At 38.7% G+C, this 20809-nt stretch overlaps 2 protein-coding genes across 3 annotated transcripts in view; one reads left to right on the top strand and one right to left on the bottom strand.

Moving 5' to 3' along the window:
- LOC131978504 (ly6/PLAUR domain-containing protein 1-like) overlaps positions 1–3124 on the top strand; it is a 28023-nt gene extending 24899 nt beyond the window's left edge. For both annotated transcript variants that reach the window (XM_059342163.1, XM_059342162.1), the window contains exon 3: positions 1339–3124. In XM_059342163.1, coding sequence (XP_059198146.1) covers positions 1339–1580 — 242 coding nt within the window. In that variant the 3' untranslated portion in view covers positions 1581–3124. The remainder of the gene's footprint in view (positions 1–1338) is intronic.
- A 35-nt stretch (positions 3125–3159) lies between these two features.
- The window catches only part of gpr39 (G protein-coupled receptor 39), a 49853-nt gene continuing 32203 nt past the window's right edge, over positions 3160–20809 (bottom strand). Inside the window, exon 2 of the mRNA XM_059343180.1 lies at positions 3160–5668. Coding sequence (XP_059199163.1) covers positions 5175–5668 — 494 coding nt within the window. The 3' untranslated portion in view covers positions 3160–5174. The remainder of the gene's footprint in view (positions 5669–20809) is intronic.

The raw sequence follows: 20809 nt of genomic DNA, 5'->3' as shown, positions 1-20809 counted from the left end.
ATGACCTTTAAAGGAAAAGCCTTATCAAACTGTGGATTTGGAGAATCATGACCCGAATATTCATAATAGTATACCTGTTTTTTTAAGCACTGACATAGACGTTTATCATGTCCTCATGAAAACGCCTACTGGTGCATACATACGTGTGTGTGTGTGTGTTCCTGAACGTACATATACTGAAGGGTCCAAGTTTGGGAGTTTAAAAATACGGTCATCCTAGTTATTCAAGTTATTCATATTCACGTTTGACCACTATGCAGCATTTCCATGCCACTCAATGTGAAGTAAACAAACAACATGTTAAGAACAAGGAGAATTCCTGTTAACATTAACTTGAATGTTCATTTTGCCTACCAAAAAACAAATATATGTTTACTTGCTTTAAAAAATGAACAGTGACTCCTTGGAGTGTCTGTTAGTCCAACCAAACACTGACCAAGACATTTTTAATGAACAAAATGTTTAAATAAACTGTCATTAAGTGAAAATACAGTGTCACAGTTACGAGGCGAAACCGGACGAAAACACTGACAACAACAAACAAGTTCACGGGTATTAAGAGGGAAACATTGCTGTGGATACACATTGTTCTGCTGCTCTTCTGATGATGGCTCGCCTTGGTAGTGACCTGTCAATCAAAGGTAGCCACGCCCTAAATCATGCGATTCTTTATCTTCTATTTTCTTCTAAATGGGGCCATTATTTACACAATTCACATAATAATGTCTTGAAGACTTTTTTTTTTACTGGCGATTGCGACCATAGTGTTGTCCTAAAAAAAAATTCTATGGTAATAAATCAAGCGAAAAGTTGTGTTGGATCGACAGGACCAAAATGCTTCTGCAACCGCCATCAGCGTCCCCTGCTGAAATGCACATATGTGTTTGACTTACTGCTCAAATCCGGAGGCTGCCGCCTGCAAATTAACACAAAAAGTGAGGCCCGGACAAACAGTAATGCTTGCATTGGGCAAAGAGTTCCATATTATGAAGGACGCACCGTCTGAGAGCATGAGTTGAAAAGCAAGAAGTGCTGTTTTCCTCATGCACGGACTAATTATACCTGGCACTGTGACAATTTTATGCAAATCTTTTGGAGACACAGAGGAGAGCTAAGTGTTATGACTGCAAAAGGGGCACTGGCCCAATTATACTGAGATGTTTCCCTTTAAGTTGGGTTCCCCTTGATGAAAGAATGCTATTTATCCTTAATTACATGCCTCCGTCTCTGTGTCTTTGTTCTCTCTTTCTTACACACACACACACACACACACACACACACACACACATTAATCCTCTCATTACCAGCCAAATGTAATGATTTCTATTCTTATTTCAGGGATCCACTACCGCAAGTCCTGCGCCTCCTCAGGAGCCTGTCTTATCGCTTCTTCTGGTTACCAGCAGTTCTGCACCGGCAAGCTCAACTCGGTGTGCATCACCTGCTGCAACACGCCACTGTGTAACGGACCACGGCAGAAGAAACGACCCCAGCAATCAGCCGCCGTTACCCTGACCACGCCGCAGCTCCCCGTGTTCTCTCCCTGCATCCTCCTGCTGCTGTCCTCCACCCTGTGCTGACAGACCTTCACACACTGAGCCAACATGTGTATTGACAGTGGAGGAAACATGAACTGGAACTGCATTAACTGAGACAATGAAGAGTACTTTAAAATGTGTATTCTTTGAGGCGTGTGGAAGCTTTGTACAGTATTTGTTGTCTTCTGTTTTACAGCTTTCCTCCAGAGGTCAAATTGAAAAATTTCATCATCACACGTGTCACTAACTAGATCATGGTGCGGCTGCAAGGGCACCTGGGTAAAGTCGGGTGGAGGACGGTGCTGTGGATGGAACAGCTTCTGGCTATTTTGTCGGGCAGCAGGTGGCTCATTCACATCTGTCTTTGTTTACCTCCACTACAAGGTTAAATAAGACATATTGCAGGAACTGTGGCAAGTTTAGATTTGTCATTTACTTTCTGAGCCTTAGGGAAAGCTTTCCAGAATAAATAACTCTAAATCAGTTATCACTGATCATGCTGTGTTGACAAAGTGAAGAAGTCAATGTGTGTCATGTATGACAAGGATAAAGTTTAATGATCTTGAAAAATGCAGTCAGGTAAAAAAAAGGTATTGGATGAAGAAGAACATATGCTTGTCATTATATCAAGCCATCTAAAGCTCCTTAGGGCGCTTTCACAACCCAAAGTTTAGTCCATTTTAATCAAACTCTGGTGGTTAAACGCTCCAATCGTTCTCTGGTGCGGACCAAAACAACCGCTCCTAGACCATTTGCAGATAGGGTCTTGGTCCGTTTCCTAATGAACCCTAGTAGGGTTTGATTCACTGTCAACTTAACTTAATATTTACCTTGGTAAATACGTGGTAGGAGCAGATGGTGGTAGGAGCATCAAGGCTCTCCTTCTCTGATTATACAGCTGTCTGATCGCAGCATGTTGTCTGTGGAAATAATGGATCAACACATTGTTGATGCCCCGGAGCCTCAACAGGAGCTCCTTCTGACCGTTTCTCTCCACATTAGTTAGGTGAACACCAGAGTAGATTACGGCCGGTATTATTAAACGTACTTGGTTTGCGCTCTGTTCCATGTTGCTTTGTTTACATTTTTCACAGCCAACTTTAAACCAATAAAAAATAATAGTGCAAGTAGATTTCCAGCCCTCCACCTTTGTACACGCCCCTCTTCAAATCTTTTTATTTTATTTGGTCCGCTTACATTTCTGCACTGTGAAAGAAACCAGACTAAATACAAGACGAACCAAAAGTCCATTTCACTCTGATTCTGACCAACCAAACGGACTTGGGTTGTGAAATCGACCTTAAAGATACAACACCATGTTGTCAGTGGAAGCCATTCTGTTTTTGTCCTTCACTGGTTTTGTAACATTTGCTGTCTGTACATAGAGCTACAAAAGCATGTTGAAACACACAAACCTTTTTCAAACTAGTTACCAGATATTAATTGCATCTATAAAGGCTGCAATTGGAACAGTTTGCACGGAGGTGGTAGAGCGGCAGTGCAATGAGCGTATGGTACAATGAAGGCCACCTAGAGTGGCGTACATGGTGGTGACTGCTGATGGACTGGCCAACTTTTTAGAAAGAATTCTTTGAAACCCTTTGAAAGTGAAAGTGAGTGAGTAGGATTCTCCTGAAAGAATGTGAAGACTATTTCAAATTTAATCCGTCTCAATCATCATTGAAGACCCACTGGGCAGAATGGGCCAACTTTACAAAAGCAACAGACAGGGCTTACTCATTCGGCTTCAAAGGATGTTTTTACACTTTTAGCACTTTTTCAGCAATGGGGTTGTAGACAATTCAGTGGTCTGTCCAGTCCGTTCACAGACTAGTGGTCCAGACCAGTCTGTAGGTGGTCGGGACCAGCCTCCTAGTGGTCGGTACCTGCAGCCCAGTGGTCCAGACCAGCTGTTTGGTGGTCTGAATTGGCTACATGTGTTTACATTTTTTCTCCTGCCCTAAACACATCTGACCAATAAGCAGAGACATTGTCACATTTGCAGTGATGCATTCTGGTTCGCTTGGATGTGAAAGAAACCAAATCCAAACAAAATGCTCCAAGTTTACAGACTCGTCAACTGATTCAGACCAGAGAAAATGAACTTTAGGTGTAAAAACGTCCACAGATATACTGCCCCGTACTATCAGGGGATATGTTGTATGTTAAGGCATCAATATGCATACCTTGACAGAAATTATTTCAGAGACAAATATATTACGACATAATGTGATGTGGTTAACATGCAAAAAGTTGGTGTTGTCCATAAAAATGTAATATTCAGTTTCTGTTGTGGTGGATGAGTTTGTTGAGTGGTTGGTTTAGAGGTCACCTAAACCTTAAAGGTACCCTGTGGACTTTTATTTGCATGTGTGTCCTTGAGATCTAACAAATATGCTGAAAACATTTGTAAAGGCCAAATTTTGAGACCTGCATTGCATCCATCTCAGTTTACAGCAGCTAAATGCCCTCCTCTCCCCCATCTTAATGCTAATGCTTTGCTGTCTCAGCCGTCTGTGAGTGGAATAGTAAGAAGCCACAGGACATCATATAGCTTGAGTGTCATGGATGTATTAAGAGAACTGAATACTAGTGGTGTCCAAATGAAGCTTCATGAACCATTAGTTGTATCCGTTGACCCCACTAGATGGCCCTCTTGGTTTAAGGGAAAAGACTAATTGAATGGCAATTCAGTGTGCTTTCAATCCTTTGTTGGACAGACAGCAGAGGTCTAGTGGGCTCTGGAATTAAGAAGGGTTCATGAAGCTTCATTTGGCCATCACAACTGAATACCAAATTGTTCTAAGACGGCCCCAGGTTCATATTGTGCTTATTGTATTGGACAAACCATTGGACCCAAAACAAGATCTCCTAAAAATGGTCCACCCATTCAACAAAACAGCACTGTCAGTTACATATGGAGGGAAATGTAATTAAATTTGTTGTTGATGCATCACAAATACATTCTATCCAAGCCACATTTTTGCTACATGAGGAGGTCGAGGTGGATAAATGGGTCAAACAAGCATGGGACTTTTACCAAGGAGGCAGCCGTTTGTGCGCTGCGTAAAACAAATGTTGACTCAGTTTGCTTCTTTTACTTAATTTAACCAAAACCACGATCTCTTCGTAAACCTCACCACATAGCTTTGTTTCAATTCACATGTATCACCTGCTTAAATCTGCAACTATAATTCGAGAGAAAACACTTTCCCCTCAAAATGTAATTAAGAATGCAGTTTTTGTTGTATGGGAACTAGTGATGTCCAAACGAAGCTTCATGAACCATTAGTTGTATTTTTTGTAAACCAAAACAGTTCGCCATAGCACCACTTGTTTTCTAAAAACTGCACTGGGTACCTTTACATTTACTCAAGCTGGTGGTTGTTTATGCTTAAGAGAGTATTTAAGCTTTGGTATAATCATTTTCAGACTTGATAACAATTTCACACTTGAGGAGTCCCATGAAGCTTGCTGTTGTGCCAAATTGTCAGCTGAACGTGATCTGTTTCTGACTTCACACTTGGTTCTGTGTTCACTGTGCATAAGGAATATCTCTTAGTTTCTGATGGCACAGAAACAGCATCCTTGATTTGTTTTTACAGTTCATTGTGTTTCATTAAATTGTACAGCACATTATACTTCAGTCTCTGATGGTACATCTGTCTTTGTTCTGAGAATTGAATCAGACTCTTCAGTCAGGCTGAGGGTATTTGAAGCAATTCCTGAGTCACTTTGACTCTGAAAGGTTGTAAATGTGGGAGGAGTTTTCTCTTGCGCCATGGTGGAGCGGTTCGCCCTGCCGCGACGTAAAGACTTTATCAGCAGCGGCTGAAGGGAGCGCGCAGAGGCGGCGCGGGAGCTTGGCAGGGTGCGCTTGTTGACGTGTTCGATGGTGAGGCGGCACCGCAGCACCTGGACGAACACCTCCCTGAACTGTCTGGACGAGAGGTTGTAGAGGAACGGGTTGAGGACGGAGCTCAGGTAAAAGAAGGAGTCGGCCACCGGGTGGAGAGTGATGTAGTGCTGGAAGTAAGCAGAGGTCCAGCGAGACTTCGGCACGGCAGCCATCATCAGACGACGGATCTGGTTGGGAAGCCAGCACACCATCAAGGACGCTACAATGAGACCTGCGGAAACAAGTCAGAAACACAAAACATGAAACGAGAGAAAGGACTACAACCCAAATTCTAACCCAGAAAAAATGCTCCCAATTTATTTAGAATCTTGGTTGTTGTTCCTTTTGCCTAAATTATAAATAAAACAGAATGTGATAGTTTGCTCATCCTTTGTGACATCAATTCAGTTGAAAACTGTACAAAGACAGTCAAACTGGTAAACGTTTGCTTTTGTAAATTAACACTGAATATTGAAGCATTTGATGCATTCACAGCCTCCCAACTTTGGAATCGGAGGTGTAGAAAGTGTGATTGATGTGAGGTGATTGAGAGTAATGTGCACTATAAATAGCAGAAAAGACCTGCACCACTCACTTTAGACCAGGTTTTTGTTGGTTAAAACAGCAAAATTGCTTTCTTCAGCAAACAATGTGTCTGGCCAGACCTCATTTTCAGACCAACATGCCAATTGGAGCACAGATGAGCGCAATTATATTTTATATTTACACTACGTGGATGCTGGTGTAAATTGAACAGAGCCAGACTATGTGATGGTTTTGTACAGATTAAACAAAACGACATGGCTTTTTTATTAGTAAACTTTTGCAGTCTTGCTCTATGCTAAGCTTTCATCTTCTAGCTCTTCACCCAGTGGTATTAATCTTCTCATAAAAGGCTAGAAAAGTAATTAAAAAAGGTAAAATGTAAAGTAGAGGTGGGGGAAACCGATACAGCATAGTAGTATTTTGCGTTTAGGGAATCTATAGGCGCCATGTGCGTCAGGATATTGTGTGGGGAAGTTTTCGATGTAATGCTGCAAAGCTTTTTCTAATTTAGGCTGATTTCATTTTGTGGACAAAAACTCCAGTTAAACAGATAAAACGCAATATATTGTATCGCAAAATGCTTAAAAACGCAATATTATCGCATCATGACTTAAGGGATAAAATCATATCGTGGGGCTTCTGCCGATTCACACTGCTAATGTAAACTATATTGCCCAAAATGTCAAATTATTCCTGTAAGAAAATAATACGATAAAAAAATCCATTTTATTGGTAAGATCAGGGTAGAAGTTTATGACCTGCAGTCAGTTAAGGAGCAGAGCTGCAGTTGAAGCGACAATCATTGAAGAATAAACACAAAACACATCCTCTCATATCAAAAAGTTGTATTTGGCTGCAAAGATCTGTTTGTTTCTTCCCGTACCATCATTGAACCTGGTCTCACAGGAATCCGTGGAATAGCCACGGATTCGCTTAACTCTAAATCCGTGGAATAGCCACGGAATAACTCAAATTTCTGTGAAACTGACACAGATTTCGCTACAATGCAAGTTAATGACAGTCATATCCCGTGGCTATTCCATGGATATTTGTTCCTATTGGTTTGTTCCAAGTCACGTGACTTTCAAGGTCCTGGCTGTCAGAACAAAAAACATGGCGGACAGTTCTCTCATTTTTAGTGAAAAAATCTATATTTTGACTTAATTTCTGCATAAAAATGGATTTTGATCACATTTCTAGCGAGAAATATATGTTTTATTTTCTAAATATTCACTCAGTGAATGTACATAATCACTTTGTATGTTGGAATCCAGGTTGGAGGTGGAGACCAGGTTGACATCATTAGTTACCACTGCTTACACCAGGCCTCACTTCAATGCATAATATCTATTTTATCTTTGCTGGGGTGCTGTATGAACTCCCAGCAATTCTGAACCTTGTGCACAATGACAATCATTCGCTCTTGAAGTCTCGACATCAAACTCTCCTCCTCTATCACCAAACTGTCGGAGCCCTGTGATGCACACAGCATCACTCTTCCTCTTTATAGGAAAAGAAGACAGGCTCATTTAAATGGTTTTATTGTTTTATTCCTCCCAATCCAGTCCTATTTCTAACAGTACTGCAGGGGTTTCAAAAAATGACCAAAAGTTACCCATGCACGATATCTTTGACCTTTTGCATTTGCCAGTGATTCACCAAATCGAAACCCAGTGCATTGACCTCCACGGGACACAGGGCGGTGACTGATCTCCTCTGTAATGTCTGAGTCATGTGCTTACTCTTTGGGAGGACGAGCACATCCCCATTCTCTCATCTGGTGTTTATCCGTTTCCCCTGCAGTGTTGTTAATGGGAATTACACTGTGACCAAACTGCCTTTCAACATTTACAGAATGAGCTGGTTTGAGACATCACTTCCTGCTGCTGAACACAGATATCAGAACATTATTTATAACACAGCCAAGACTGCTGAGGGAATTACTTCTCCCAGTGTCGTTTAAAAGAGAAAAAAACTAAAGTGAAGAGCTCTCTTCATAAAAAGACAAATGTGGGTGGTAAATATCCCTCTTCACACTTGTTTACATACAGACAAAATATACCTGCTGGTGTTTATATTTAGTGATCGGCACCGAAAACAAAGATCTTGGTTCAGCTGCTTCTATTCAGTTGCAGCAAGTGTCACGGTTTGCTAATCCCAAGTGCCAGGGAGCTTTGAACACCAAAACCATGTCTGAGTTTTTTTAAGATGTAAGAGAGAGATTTTTCAGGGTCATACTTACTACTGATAACACAAGGACATGCTTTAAGTCTTTCATTTTGAACATTGTGGATATAAGCTTCCTGAAGTGCATTTTAGCGATGGCATTTTCACACTTTTGAGACTCTTTTTGGCTATATTGTGCAACAACTGCTGGGGAGAAAAGAACAGAACAGGCCAAAAGAGCTGCCATAGGAAAGAAGTGTGCTTTTTCATTATTAAAAAAAAGAACAAAAACAAGTTGCAGAAAATCTTTGTTTCTATTCATTCTGTCCAAATCAGAGCATAGGGAGAAAATAAAAAAAAAATGTATATGATACTTAACAAAACATTGTCATGCACTGATTAGAGTGACATTAAATCTACAGTTCTAGAAAATTATTTGTCCTTTTTCACATGACATGGACGGTCATCCATAGCAGATAACTGTAACAATGAATGTTTTACTTTAAACATAACAAAATTACCTTTCATGTTGCTTTAGAGAAGAGAAGCTACATAACAAAGAACGAGCTTGACAAGTTTTGGAAAATGTGGAACATTTTCTGTGATTTTTTTTAAGAGTGACGATGTGGATGTAGATGGTTGGATGGATGAGTTGTTGATTTTTATCTTCTTTTTTTTAATTTCTTTTTTTTAACCAAGGTATGGATAATGTGGTCCTTTTTACTGGGGCACACTGTGGGCTTTGTGTGGATGCTTTATCTACTTTGTTATATTTCAAATCCCCATTTTTGTTTCTTGTTTTTATTTATTATGTGTGGCTGCTGTGCTGATTTGTATTGTTCTCTGTTTATTATATGAACAAAATCCTTAGTGAATAAATGTTTAAAAATATAACAAAATTCCATTACTTTTCCAGTCCTGGAAAATAAAATGTAGAAATGTCATTACTGAAATCATATCGAATGAAATGCAAAATTAAATGAAAAAGTTTTGTGGAGATATTCATGAGCCCAAGAGGATGCACCAAAAGGACTTTGGTGATCTCCTGACTTTACCTTTAGAGTAAAGGTTCTCCAACAGTAAAACAAAAATGCTGCTGTTCTAAAAACAAATGGATTTGCTGCTTATCACTGTAATACACATCTCAAGGTACTTGCATGCTAATATTAGCATGTAGCTTGAATCATAGCTGTGTTTTAGTCCAGTCTTGCATAGCAGAGTCTTGTTTTCTCTGCACAGGTTTCTTGGATGCAGCTGGCACTTTTTACCACTTGCTTCAACACTCATTTTTCACAAAGCAATGCAGCCACATGACAGCTCTCAACATGTGCAAACACAGCTTCAGCGTGGAGCCAGAGGCCAGTCCATCGAGCTGTTAGCAGAGTGATGCATGCTGTTGCTTAGCAGGGTCACTCACCTCATCGTCATGGCTTTTGAATAATGAAAACAAGAGGGAAGGGGAAAAGTGGAAAGACACCTCTCTCTAAATAATGTTCACACACAAGCATCATCTGTTCTGCTACAACATGCACGTGTCTGTTCTGACAAAAATTAACCTTAAAAAGTCAACTAATGGGGCGTCCTGGTGGCTCACACTGGTAGAGCGCGTACCACTAAGTCTGAGTCCTTCCTGCCGTAGACCTGGGTTCGAATCCGGCCCGAGGTCCCTTTGCCGCATGTCCTCCTCTCTGTCTCCCCCTTTCTATTCATCACTTTCAATAAAACATGAAAAATGGCCAAAAATATATGTATATTTTTTAAAAACAGTCAACGGTAACACTTTACAATAACCATCTAAGTGATGTTTATAGATTGTTTATAAACCAATTATTAACCATTTACATACATATTTAATCGTTAAATGTTTTAAACCAATTTCTTCAAGGTATATGAATGATTTCAAAATCATTAACGTACTTAATATGGTGTTAAAAATGTTAAAATGAGTGCAAAACTATTAGTAAACTAATAATTATAATACCATTGTTTGTTAATGGTAAAGTTACTATCAACTGACATTAATATACCATCTATTTGGCCTTTATGAATTATAGTTCAACATTAATACATTTTCTGTTTCCCATTCTAAATGGCCTATATACGGTTTATAAATGATGATTAAACGTTAATAAACTATCTGTTTACCATTTATAAATGATGGTTATTGTAAAGTGTTACCCAGTCAACTAATTGGCTGACGGGTGACACTCTGCTGAGCAATGGCAACACAACACAAAATAACTTTATATTATGAATCGTGTAAATATACTTTCAGTAGCTTGAAATGTGACGTAAGCGCAGCACATGAGACTATAGCGGGCCGCCATGGTCTAGGTGATTAATGGGAAACCCTTATGCCACTACGTCAAGAAGTAGGAATGTTGCTAAATATCATGATATGCATTTTTATTACCCATAAAAAAAAATATACCGGTATAATTGTGAATGATACGATATGGCACACCCCTACACGGGAGTGGACACATATGCTGCTTTATGCAAATGTATGCCTATTATTATTGAAATATTCTTAAAAAATGACAAATACTATCCAGGACAACCTCAAAAAAAAGTAATATCATCTACCATATTAAAATGGATGTTTCAGGTTTCTTTTACGGCTCTTAATTAGCCTTTCGAAAGTAGTGATGTAGCGATATAGTGATAGCTTGACAGAGTACATTAAATTTAATTCTCTGATTTTAGGGAAGTTCACAGACAGCTCCCCCTTCAGCAGACACAACTCAATATAGTCAAGTCCAGTTTATTTGCATAGCCCAGATTCACAAAGACTGTACATGGTATGGTACAACACCATTTCCAAAAAAAGTTGGAATTTAGTGCATCAAATTTAAAATAAGTCTATAGATTTACAAAAATACAAAAAGTTTCCCAGATTAGGCATAACATATCTTGTCGTTGCATTGAATTAATTGTAGATCACAAAGGATTTGCAAATCATTGCATTCTGGTTTACGAAGTTTCTAACAACATCCCAACTTCTTTGGAATCTGGGTTGTAGTCAAGGTCATATAATTTAGGGGACATAAAAAAAAGAAAACATATTTTTGAGTGGAGGGGGACTTTAACGCCAACTCAAAATCAATACAACTAAATTCACTGATGATAGCTGCAGTCAGAGCGGAAGGACACTGATCACTGTTAGAGTCTGTTGGCTAATAAAGAGGAAGAAAGCCACTACAGAACAGAGACAGAGTGAGGGTGTGTGTTTGAAATGAAAACGAGTTATGAGGGGATGGAGAGAACAAAATAGAAAAATGAACGAGCCAAGAATACAAATGCATGACATGAGACTGGAAGAGAGACAGAAGAGAAGTACAAGACAGAGAAGGGGCTGATGCTTTTCATTAAAGGTGCTCTGTGCTCTCATTTATCAAACGAGCGTAGAAACCAGCGCAGATCTGGTCGTATATTTCCTCTTACGACAGGGTTCATGTGTGATTTATCAAATGATCGTATCTCTCTAATCACAGCGTAAGAACGATCGGCTGTTGATAAATGTGGCGGCTTGAAACAAGCATCATTTAAATACCACGCCCTGATATTTATAATATAAATATAATATATACCTGATTCAGATGGCTCACCTCCAGAGTTTACGACACCGAAGGGCGCAATGCGGCCAAAAAGAGGATTTTTTCACACCTAAAGTCAACTTTATTAGCAAAGTGCACCGTTACAAATAACAATAGGGGCAATATAGACATATTACAGAAATACGCAGCGATGGAGGTTTATGAAATAAAAGTACTTATAGTTATAAACTCAAACAAGTTCACTGAATATTTTACATTTGGAGCACGGACTTAGACGTTTTCATAGCTTTTTGGTTGAAGGGGGTAAACAATGTTTTAAAGTAAGTTTAAATTCCAAAAGAAGAGGAATTTCTCAGAGTCAGAAAGTGAAATGCTGACGTCCAACAGTTGCAACACAACAAACTGGTTTGTTTGGCAGCATTAAAAAGTTAAAAGGAAGAAAATCAGTGGTGCTGTCAGCAGAGTAGAGGACCATTAAACTCCCGGAGAGGTTTGAGTAATTCATTTATACATCGTGATATATAAAGCCTAATAGCCTATATAATATCTAAATATTGTTATTATTATTATCATGGAGGGATATTATTCACTTCTTTACATTTAGTAGAATTCTGTCTCAGTCAGAGGAGCAAGTGGCAGCGCTGATTGGAATCCAGCAGGATAACGGTAAATAGCAGAAGACAACAACGTTTAAAAGCCTTGTCAAGTATTCTGTTCCAAGAATTTCACAGTCACAGGATGTATTTATTTTGAATTATATTTCAATGATGAATTATGTAGCCTAAACATGTTTTGGTTTGTCACCATTAAAAACAAAACACCACAGAGTTTTATCAGCTGCAGGCATTGATACTTTAGTCTAAGATCAGTTCTCAGACGTGTCGACTTCACACTGACTCAAATTTGCGTACACGAGCTGAGAGCAGACTGAGAACTGATCGTACCCTCCGCTCACGTCTAAATTGATAAATGCCGAGCCTTGAAATGATCGTACGTCTACTTTACGCTCACTTTCTGTCGTACTCTCATTTGTTAAATAACCCATTGAAGCCTGGAAAGCAGATATGTCGTTTTGTAGTATCTGTATAAGCTCTCAAATACTTTTAGAATTTCATTTCTATCTGCTACAGAGGCTGAAAAATCTAATATTTAGGAGAAGCGTTGACACTTCGGTTGAATTTCCAGAAAAACTTCAGGTTTTAGGGGCTTATTTTAAAATCGCCCAGAGGTTTACAGGCGTTTCAGGCCTCAATGGGATAAGGGGCATTGTGTTTAAGATTTACAGCGTTACAGAGTGGAAGTTGTTGCAATGAAAAATCAACATTGTGTTGTGATTGAGCAATTCATAAAAATCAATGTGTGAATAGAGAGATATCAAATCCTATTACATCCAGTAAAATGTTGCCAAATTTAACTTTGCATCAGAATTCTGGGGGGAACTTGGACGAAGCTGGAAAGAGGAATATGACACATCATCACATTGTGCTCCAGCATTTAAATATGTCACTGATTGGACATATAATTGCACTTTTCCGTGGAACATGATGTCTCATACACGGCCAGTGTTCTGACTAAATGTGGGAGGATGATAAAAACGTACATGGGCTGACATGAGAGCAGGCTCCATCATTAAAAGGTCAAGCTTTCACATTTAAATCTTATGTCATCTTTAAAACCTTTGGTATTTCAGTTATCATCACTGAATCAGATGACTAATCGTGTGATTAATGCTGAACACACTTCAAATCAGCACTCAACTCTGCAGCTCTACACAGCTTCTTTTTAGCCTCTTTTAGCTAACTGTTTTGGGCCTAAATCCATCAGTCCTATTAAAAAATAGTTTACACCGTATGTGTGAGAATGAGGACCTATGGACAACACTGGTTGGGCTTGATAACAATGGAGAAACTGATTAATTGATTGATATATTTATATAAACTTAAACAACCTGATACATTCATAGAACAAAAGTTATTAATAAGTAACCTGTACTATGTTCCATCGTATAACTTGCTCAACAACTGTAGAAACACAGGTAGAAACACCTGATCCACTCACACACAATCACAAAGTAAAACAGAAAACGGCATTAATTGCCTCTACTAATTACAGCGTGACCATCTGTCACTTTTCTGCAGTGGGTATATGTAAAGCACGCTCTCCAGTGCACGCTCCAGACACATGCAACAATCATGAGGTAGCACGTGAAGGGGCTTTGATACAGTATGTGTCAATCTGTACTTTAAATGCAATGTTTTAGATTCGAGCAGCAAGCAAAAACTAAATAGCATTTTCAGGCATTTTTAAATGTGACCATTTTTTACCAAAATCAACATACTATAGTATGACTTTTTTTTTGAGGGGGTCAATTTTGGACATCCCATAATATGGTGGGTTTTTTGCCTATTTTTGACAAACTATACTAACACATATATCAATATGTACTATACTATAATTAGGCTATTTCTAGCATTTTTAGGCATTTTTAAATTTGACCATTTTTGACCAAAATCAACATTTATATAGTATTACTTTTCTTTGAGGAGGTCATTTTTATTTTTCTGTTTTTCTGTCATTTCTGGCTAAAAATTTTCTAATATGTATCAACAGACTACAATTGACTCATTTCAAGCCGGCTAAACTTGCCCAGTGAACTGAGTTTTTCTAGCACAAATAAACCGAGCTAACGGTTTGGTTTAGAGCTGGGACAACTTCAGTTGTGTTTTGTGCAAAACAAATTAACTATTTTTGTATTTTTAATAAGTAGCCTACATCAGCAACCTGAAACTAACTAACTAAAACTTGTATTCAGGGCTGGACTGGCCATCTGGCATCTCTTTTACTGATCAAGACATGCAGAAGCTTGTGCACATTTTCCCAAGCCCAGCCGCTCGTGTCTGTCAGCTGGATTACCAAATGGAAAAGGCTGGTAACTGAACAGCCAGGACCATAAACCTCAAGGCTCTGTGGTTCATGATGGGCAATTCGTTTGTGGTAATTGCAATTTGAATATCCCAGACCCAGATATAGCTTCACCCGAACACTTATTGTTTTACAAACCAACAACCTAATCGTTCATTAACAATTATGTAAAAGAGACAGCAGCATTATGAAATTAACTAACGTTCAAAATTGTTGGTGATTTATTTTCCCCTGCCTGACTATTTGCATGATGAACTAAGTGTTTCTACTCTAATTTGAAAAGGTCAAACATGCCTGGTAATATGCTCTGGGCTAACTTTTCCCCCCACAGCAGATCACTCCAGTCCTGGAAAAAATTGTAGCTTACAGCTAAAAAAGTCCTCTTCTCTCCACTGTATGGGCATGTGATGACCCCTGTGGTGTCATTCTGTGTTGCTGTCTGATTCACCTGTCTGTGCTCTCTGCAGGTGATCATTAAAGCAACTGGGTACACCTGAGGCTGTTCCCAAGTTATTTAAGCCTGGATGCAGCTGGCAGCTCTCTCTCTCTCTCTCTCTCTCTCTCTCTATCTCTCTCTCTCTCTCTCTCTCTCTCTCTCTCTGTCTCTCTCTCTCTCTCTCTCTCTCCACACCTCTCCCATTTGGTTTGGCTATGTTGTCTCAGTTTATCTTTATGCTTCCCTCTTATAACACACATATTCCACTCATGCATCACACACTCTACTGATACTGCAGATATTTAGTTTTGTTTATACTGTATATTCATATTTATTCTGCACTGGAATTCTATTCTACTCCTTAATACATACTCCTTCTTTAGACACTTTATTTTTTATTGTATTTTATTGTATTTTTATATTTTATTGCTTGAAGTATGCCTAGGTTGTTCTTTTTATTTAATTGTGTTGTCATTGTCCCTGTGTGTAATGCTGCTGCTACACTGTAATTTCCCAGCTTGGGATAAATAAAGTATATCTATCTATATATCTATCTATCTATCTATCTATCTATCTATCTATCTATCTATCTATCTATCTATCTATCTATCTATCTATAATTTGGTTAAAAATGGTTTTACTTGATTAAATAAAGCATCTTTTGACATGGCAAGTCGGCATCTTGTTGTGGCCATTTAATCCAGTTGACAAAATTTACCATCCTCTCCTTCCTTCCTTATAAATAACACTAGGGAAGCATCTACTAACCATACTACCATGCTATTTAGTATGGTGGAAAAAGATTTAGTATGTCCAAAAACAGCTTCATTCCAAATTGCATACTTGTTCTTTATACTATTACTATGCACTACAGAAGTATGTACTGTTGCATGCAGTATGCTTACAATTAGGACATACTATGTCATTATACCCTGGCACTTTGACCCTGTGCTAATAAATATGCTGTGCAGAGGATTATGGGTCAGAATAGGCTCATACTATGAAATGCAACCAGATGCATCAAGACATCCTGGTACATTTAGCATCCTGTATTTGAATTTCTATTTATTGGGACATACAAAATTATATGGTACTGGAACCAGCTATGTGACTCCGTCGCAACGTTATTTCACGGACACAGCCGTATTGAAGCTAAAAAGAGCAGTGAAGCATGTTGTTTTTGACAGTTTGATAAAATGCTGCAGTTGTTGTCGTCCATACATGTTTGATATCAGTTCAGTTCAGTACATTGTTGGTCAGTCTGGGGGTTTGACTCTCATTGTGAAGAAATAACATTGCATGCAACAGTACATACTTTGAAAAAACTGTCCAAACAAGCATATTATCAATATGACGATATTCCACTTATCCAGTCTGAATAAAACTTGGAGGGATGACGTATTTTGGCAGTTAGTTTGTCAATTGAAACTTAAAAAGTTCAAACTTTAAATAGGCCGCTTAAATGTCACTTAGAGGGATGATGCAGCTTGTTACTGATTGTCTTTATTATTGGTGGTCTTACTCCGACCGAGGCAGCAGATCATGTATGAAATGGCAGTATCTTTCTTTAAGATGGATTTTTTTTTTTCAGTTTGGTTCTGTCACATCGGCTCATTGATCACAGTCAAGGTGTTCATCTGGAAAATTGCCAGTGAGTCAGCACAGATCAGTAACATTCCTGCACAGAGGAGTGTATGCAACTCAAGTTATGGGTGTGTGTGTGTGTGTGTGTGTGTGTGTGTGTGTGTGTGTGTGTGTGTGTTCACTCCACTCTTGGGTACGTGTGAAGCACTTTTGTGAAAAATTGAAGATGTTGTTGATAAATCTCTACTATTATTATTCTAATGCCACTCTTGTCATGCTGAATACGCTTGTTTCAGAACTGCAATCTAAGCTGATGGTCTGCTCAGTGATGTCCCCCAACACTCTGACACACACACACACACACACACACACACACACACACACACACTTACTGTGTCTCTGCCATGGGCAAAATATATCCTTCTGCTAATTAGAAAGCAATTAAACCAGATTATTGGAACAATTAATTGTCTGTCTTTGCTGTAATTGGAGTGTGTGATTGAGCTTCTTAGTTTCATGGTGCAGCACACAGTGGAGGGAGAACATGGGAACTTCAGCCAGTGTTTCAACTGAACATATTTTAGACGTTGAACATGTGAGTATAGAAGTCTGTGGACAGGCCTCAATGTCACGTCCAGCTATGAAGTTAGCGATAAAAGTGTCATCTTTCATTTCTAAAGGGTTCATGTTTTCTCTCTGAAAGTTAGGGTTAGTCTTAAAGTCATAATCCTTACAATTTACATGAATTTTTTATCGGTTGGTGCTTTCTACCTCCACTCCCACCCCCAATGGCAAACCTAAATGGCTTGCTAAATTAAGAGGAGTCAAAATAGCAACACTGACTCTTGGTTTCACACGGGACATGAAGTTTAGGGCAAAAAATGTTCCAGTTAGGCGTTAAAAGAGTTTAAAGAGTAAATGAATGTACGTAAATGGTGGAAGTACAGTAGTTATGAGGGTGATGTGACCCATGGAAGCTACATAACCAGCATAAGTTACGTAAACAACATATGTTACGTTAAAAATATCACAAACCGTGAGTAAGTTATGTAAACAACATAAGTTACGTAAACAACATAGGTTATGTTAAAAAATCACAAACCGTGAGCAAAGGAAGTTACGTAAACAACATAAGTTACGTGAACAACATAAGTTACGTGAACAACATAAGTTATGTAAACAACATATGTTACGTTAAAAAAATCACAAACCGTGAGCCAAGGAAGTTACGTAAACAATATAAGTTACGTAAACATATGTTACGTTAAAAAAACGTGAGGAACTTTTTTTTTTTAAATGAAGTTCCGTAAAAAAGTTTGCTTTGAGATGGGACACAAGCCCTGTTCTCCTGGCTGAAAGTCTGCCGTTTGTTTGAGCCTCCATTTCACCCACCTTTTTAAGAAGTGGCCGTTCAAAACATGCCTGTTCCAAACGGGCTTTCTCAAGAACAGCTCGTCAAAAAAAAACCCGTACCTTATTGAGTACTTAGTAATATATAGTCAAAGGACATACAGACAGACAGACAGACTCCAGAGAGACTCCTTCCATTCTAGTTTGGTGTGTTAATCACACACACACATACACACATCTCATCATCACATATAAGCATTAGGAAATTTGGAAATGTGATGGAGATAACGGGAAATGTTGCGTGGGGAAAATACGCAATAGCCGAGATTTATTTAAAGACAGACACAAAAAAGAGCTGAAAGATAAAATTAGTTTATTCAAGATAAAAAAGGAGTGAAAAGTTTGAAGTAATGTTATCAATTAATTGGCAGTAAAGATAAAGAAACTGCTTTTTGCTTTGTTTTTAACCAAATGTTAAGATATTAAAGTGTCAAGCTTTATAGTTTGACACTGTTTTAACCATTTAACAATATTATTTATTGATGCATTCAGTTATATTTTTCTGACTTGTCATAACATTTTGCAAGTTTCAGGACTCATATATAATAAACAGCCTACATGTATGTGTCTAATATTTATACTGTCTATGGTATAATCACTTCATATGAGAGTCAGTGGACACACATTAACACAAAGCGTCTCTGTAATGGTGGAGGAAGTGAAAATGAAAGAGAAACTCTGTCATGCAGAACAGTGAGAAGAGTAAATAATCCAGTCAGCGTCTTATTGATCTGGTTAGATTTTCTCCTCAGACATTGGATGAAGTTGTGCTGAAAGTCTGTCCTGTGGATAATCAGCAACCTGTGATGAAGGCAAACATTATCAAAGCCTGTGACAGCGAGTACAAAAATCCCTTCAACCCACACACACTGTCAGAAGAGAGTAGACAGAAGCACCGTGGATGATTTACACCCACAGAGAGAATAAAGGAGCTTTTTGTAGATTGGAATTTTGGCATATCAATTGCATAATAATGAGTTTCTGAGTTGCCAGATGGGTGAGTTTAACTCGCAGGCCAAATTGGATAGTGCCAGGTAGACCAATCACAGAACAACTTCCTTATCTTCAGGACATTGCCTGATAATTCTTTTACATTCTCTGGCATGACTTGTGCTGTCCTTCATGCCAAACACGCATGAAGATTAAAAGAAAGCATGACGAGTGATTACAATAAAAGGTCAATTAAGGATTCTTCCTGCTATTAACAACTGCACTGAATTATTACATCTTATCCACAAAAGCCCCTCAGACTGGCAGAAACCTAGAGTCATTTAGGAGTCTGTCGGACACAAATAGAGTAGTCCCCCACCCCACCCCACCCCACACACACACACACACACACACCCCACCCCACCCTGTGCAAACAGAGAGTAGTGACTGTGGGTAATGTTGGGCTGAAATCCAGGAAGAGTGTGAATGAATTAATTTGAAGGCTAACAGAAGATCCTCACTCATTAAAGCACTTGAATAACTTGCACAAGTCACAGAGGAATATTCTTCATAATGGAGGTAATCTAATTATGTTAGAGGAGATTTTCTCATGGAGACGCTGGAGCCTGTTGATAGATAATCCTGCTCTGCGTTATCATGGAGAGGTTCGCTTCTCACTATGCACAGATGTTCTCGAGCAGAGCTCTGGTTTAATTCTGATGCAGCTTATTTCCTTCACATATTAACTGTCAACATTTGCTGAGCATTTTTATTAATGTGTGTAAAAGTGTGTAGCTTTTGTTTCATTGTGTGTCAGTTTGGGGTTAAATGGTGATGTTTGCACAACATTACAAAGTGAAAATTGTTGTCAAATACAACCCCCAACCCAAATACAAGATCCTGGTGTGCTCGAAATCAGACTGGAGACGTAGCCACTGAGCAGATGGCTGTGCTAATTGTCCTGCCTCTTTAAGAGAATACAGTTACTGTTAATAGCGTTGGTCACCTACCAGAAACTTTCAGCTCCTCCATCCGCTGCCACATTATTTAGGTTTTTGTAATAAAATGCATTGGTATCATAACTGAATCAGCCAGTTCTCATCCATTACACCGCTTTCAATGCAACAGACAGGATAAATAGAAAAAGGTTTTCTCATAGCATTGGACACTCTCTGTCCACACTGTGTCCATTAATTATTAGAGGTGGGTAAAAAACCGATACAGCAGAGTATCGCAATATTTTCCGTGGCAATATTATATCAATTCATGGTTGCCAAGTATCGATATTTAGAGTTCTGACAGATCTTCAGTATTTTTGCCATTTGTTTTCTGGAGGTCGATACAAAATGCAGTTAAACAAATGGTTGACTCCATGCCACACAGATGTGAAGCAGTTATAAAAAACTGTGGTCATACAACTAAATATTAGTTTAGTGATTCACCGGATTGCTAAATCCTAGAAACCAAAAAGTTTGTACAAAATAGTTTTGAGTTTGTAAAGTCAACGGCAGACACTGCTATTTTTTTTTTTAAACACACCCCTTTTAACTAATTGCCCAATTGCACAGCCTTAAGAGCTGCATATCACGAATGCTGGGTCTTGTTGGTTTTCTGAGAATCTACTGCACCTACTGGTTAGTCACATTGGACTGCTATTATTTTGAACACTACTATATATCGAAGAGGATGAAATCCATCTGGTGGAAAATCACAAGTAATGTATTTCCCTTGGAGTGGATATACGTTGAACCACACATTAATTAAAGACACCTCTGTACTGGTGGAGAAAGTGAAAGTAAAAGAGAAACTCTGTCATGCAGAA

Source organism: Centropristis striata, chromosome 10, assembly GCF_030273125.1.
Source record: "Centropristis striata isolate RG_2023a ecotype Rhode Island chromosome 10, C.striata_1.0, whole genome shotgun sequence".
Lineage (NCBI taxonomy): Eukaryota > Metazoa > Chordata > Actinopteri > Perciformes > Serranidae > Centropristis > Centropristis striata.
Note: the sequence above shows the minus strand (reverse complement) of the source record. Positions and strands in the feature narration are given on the sequence as shown.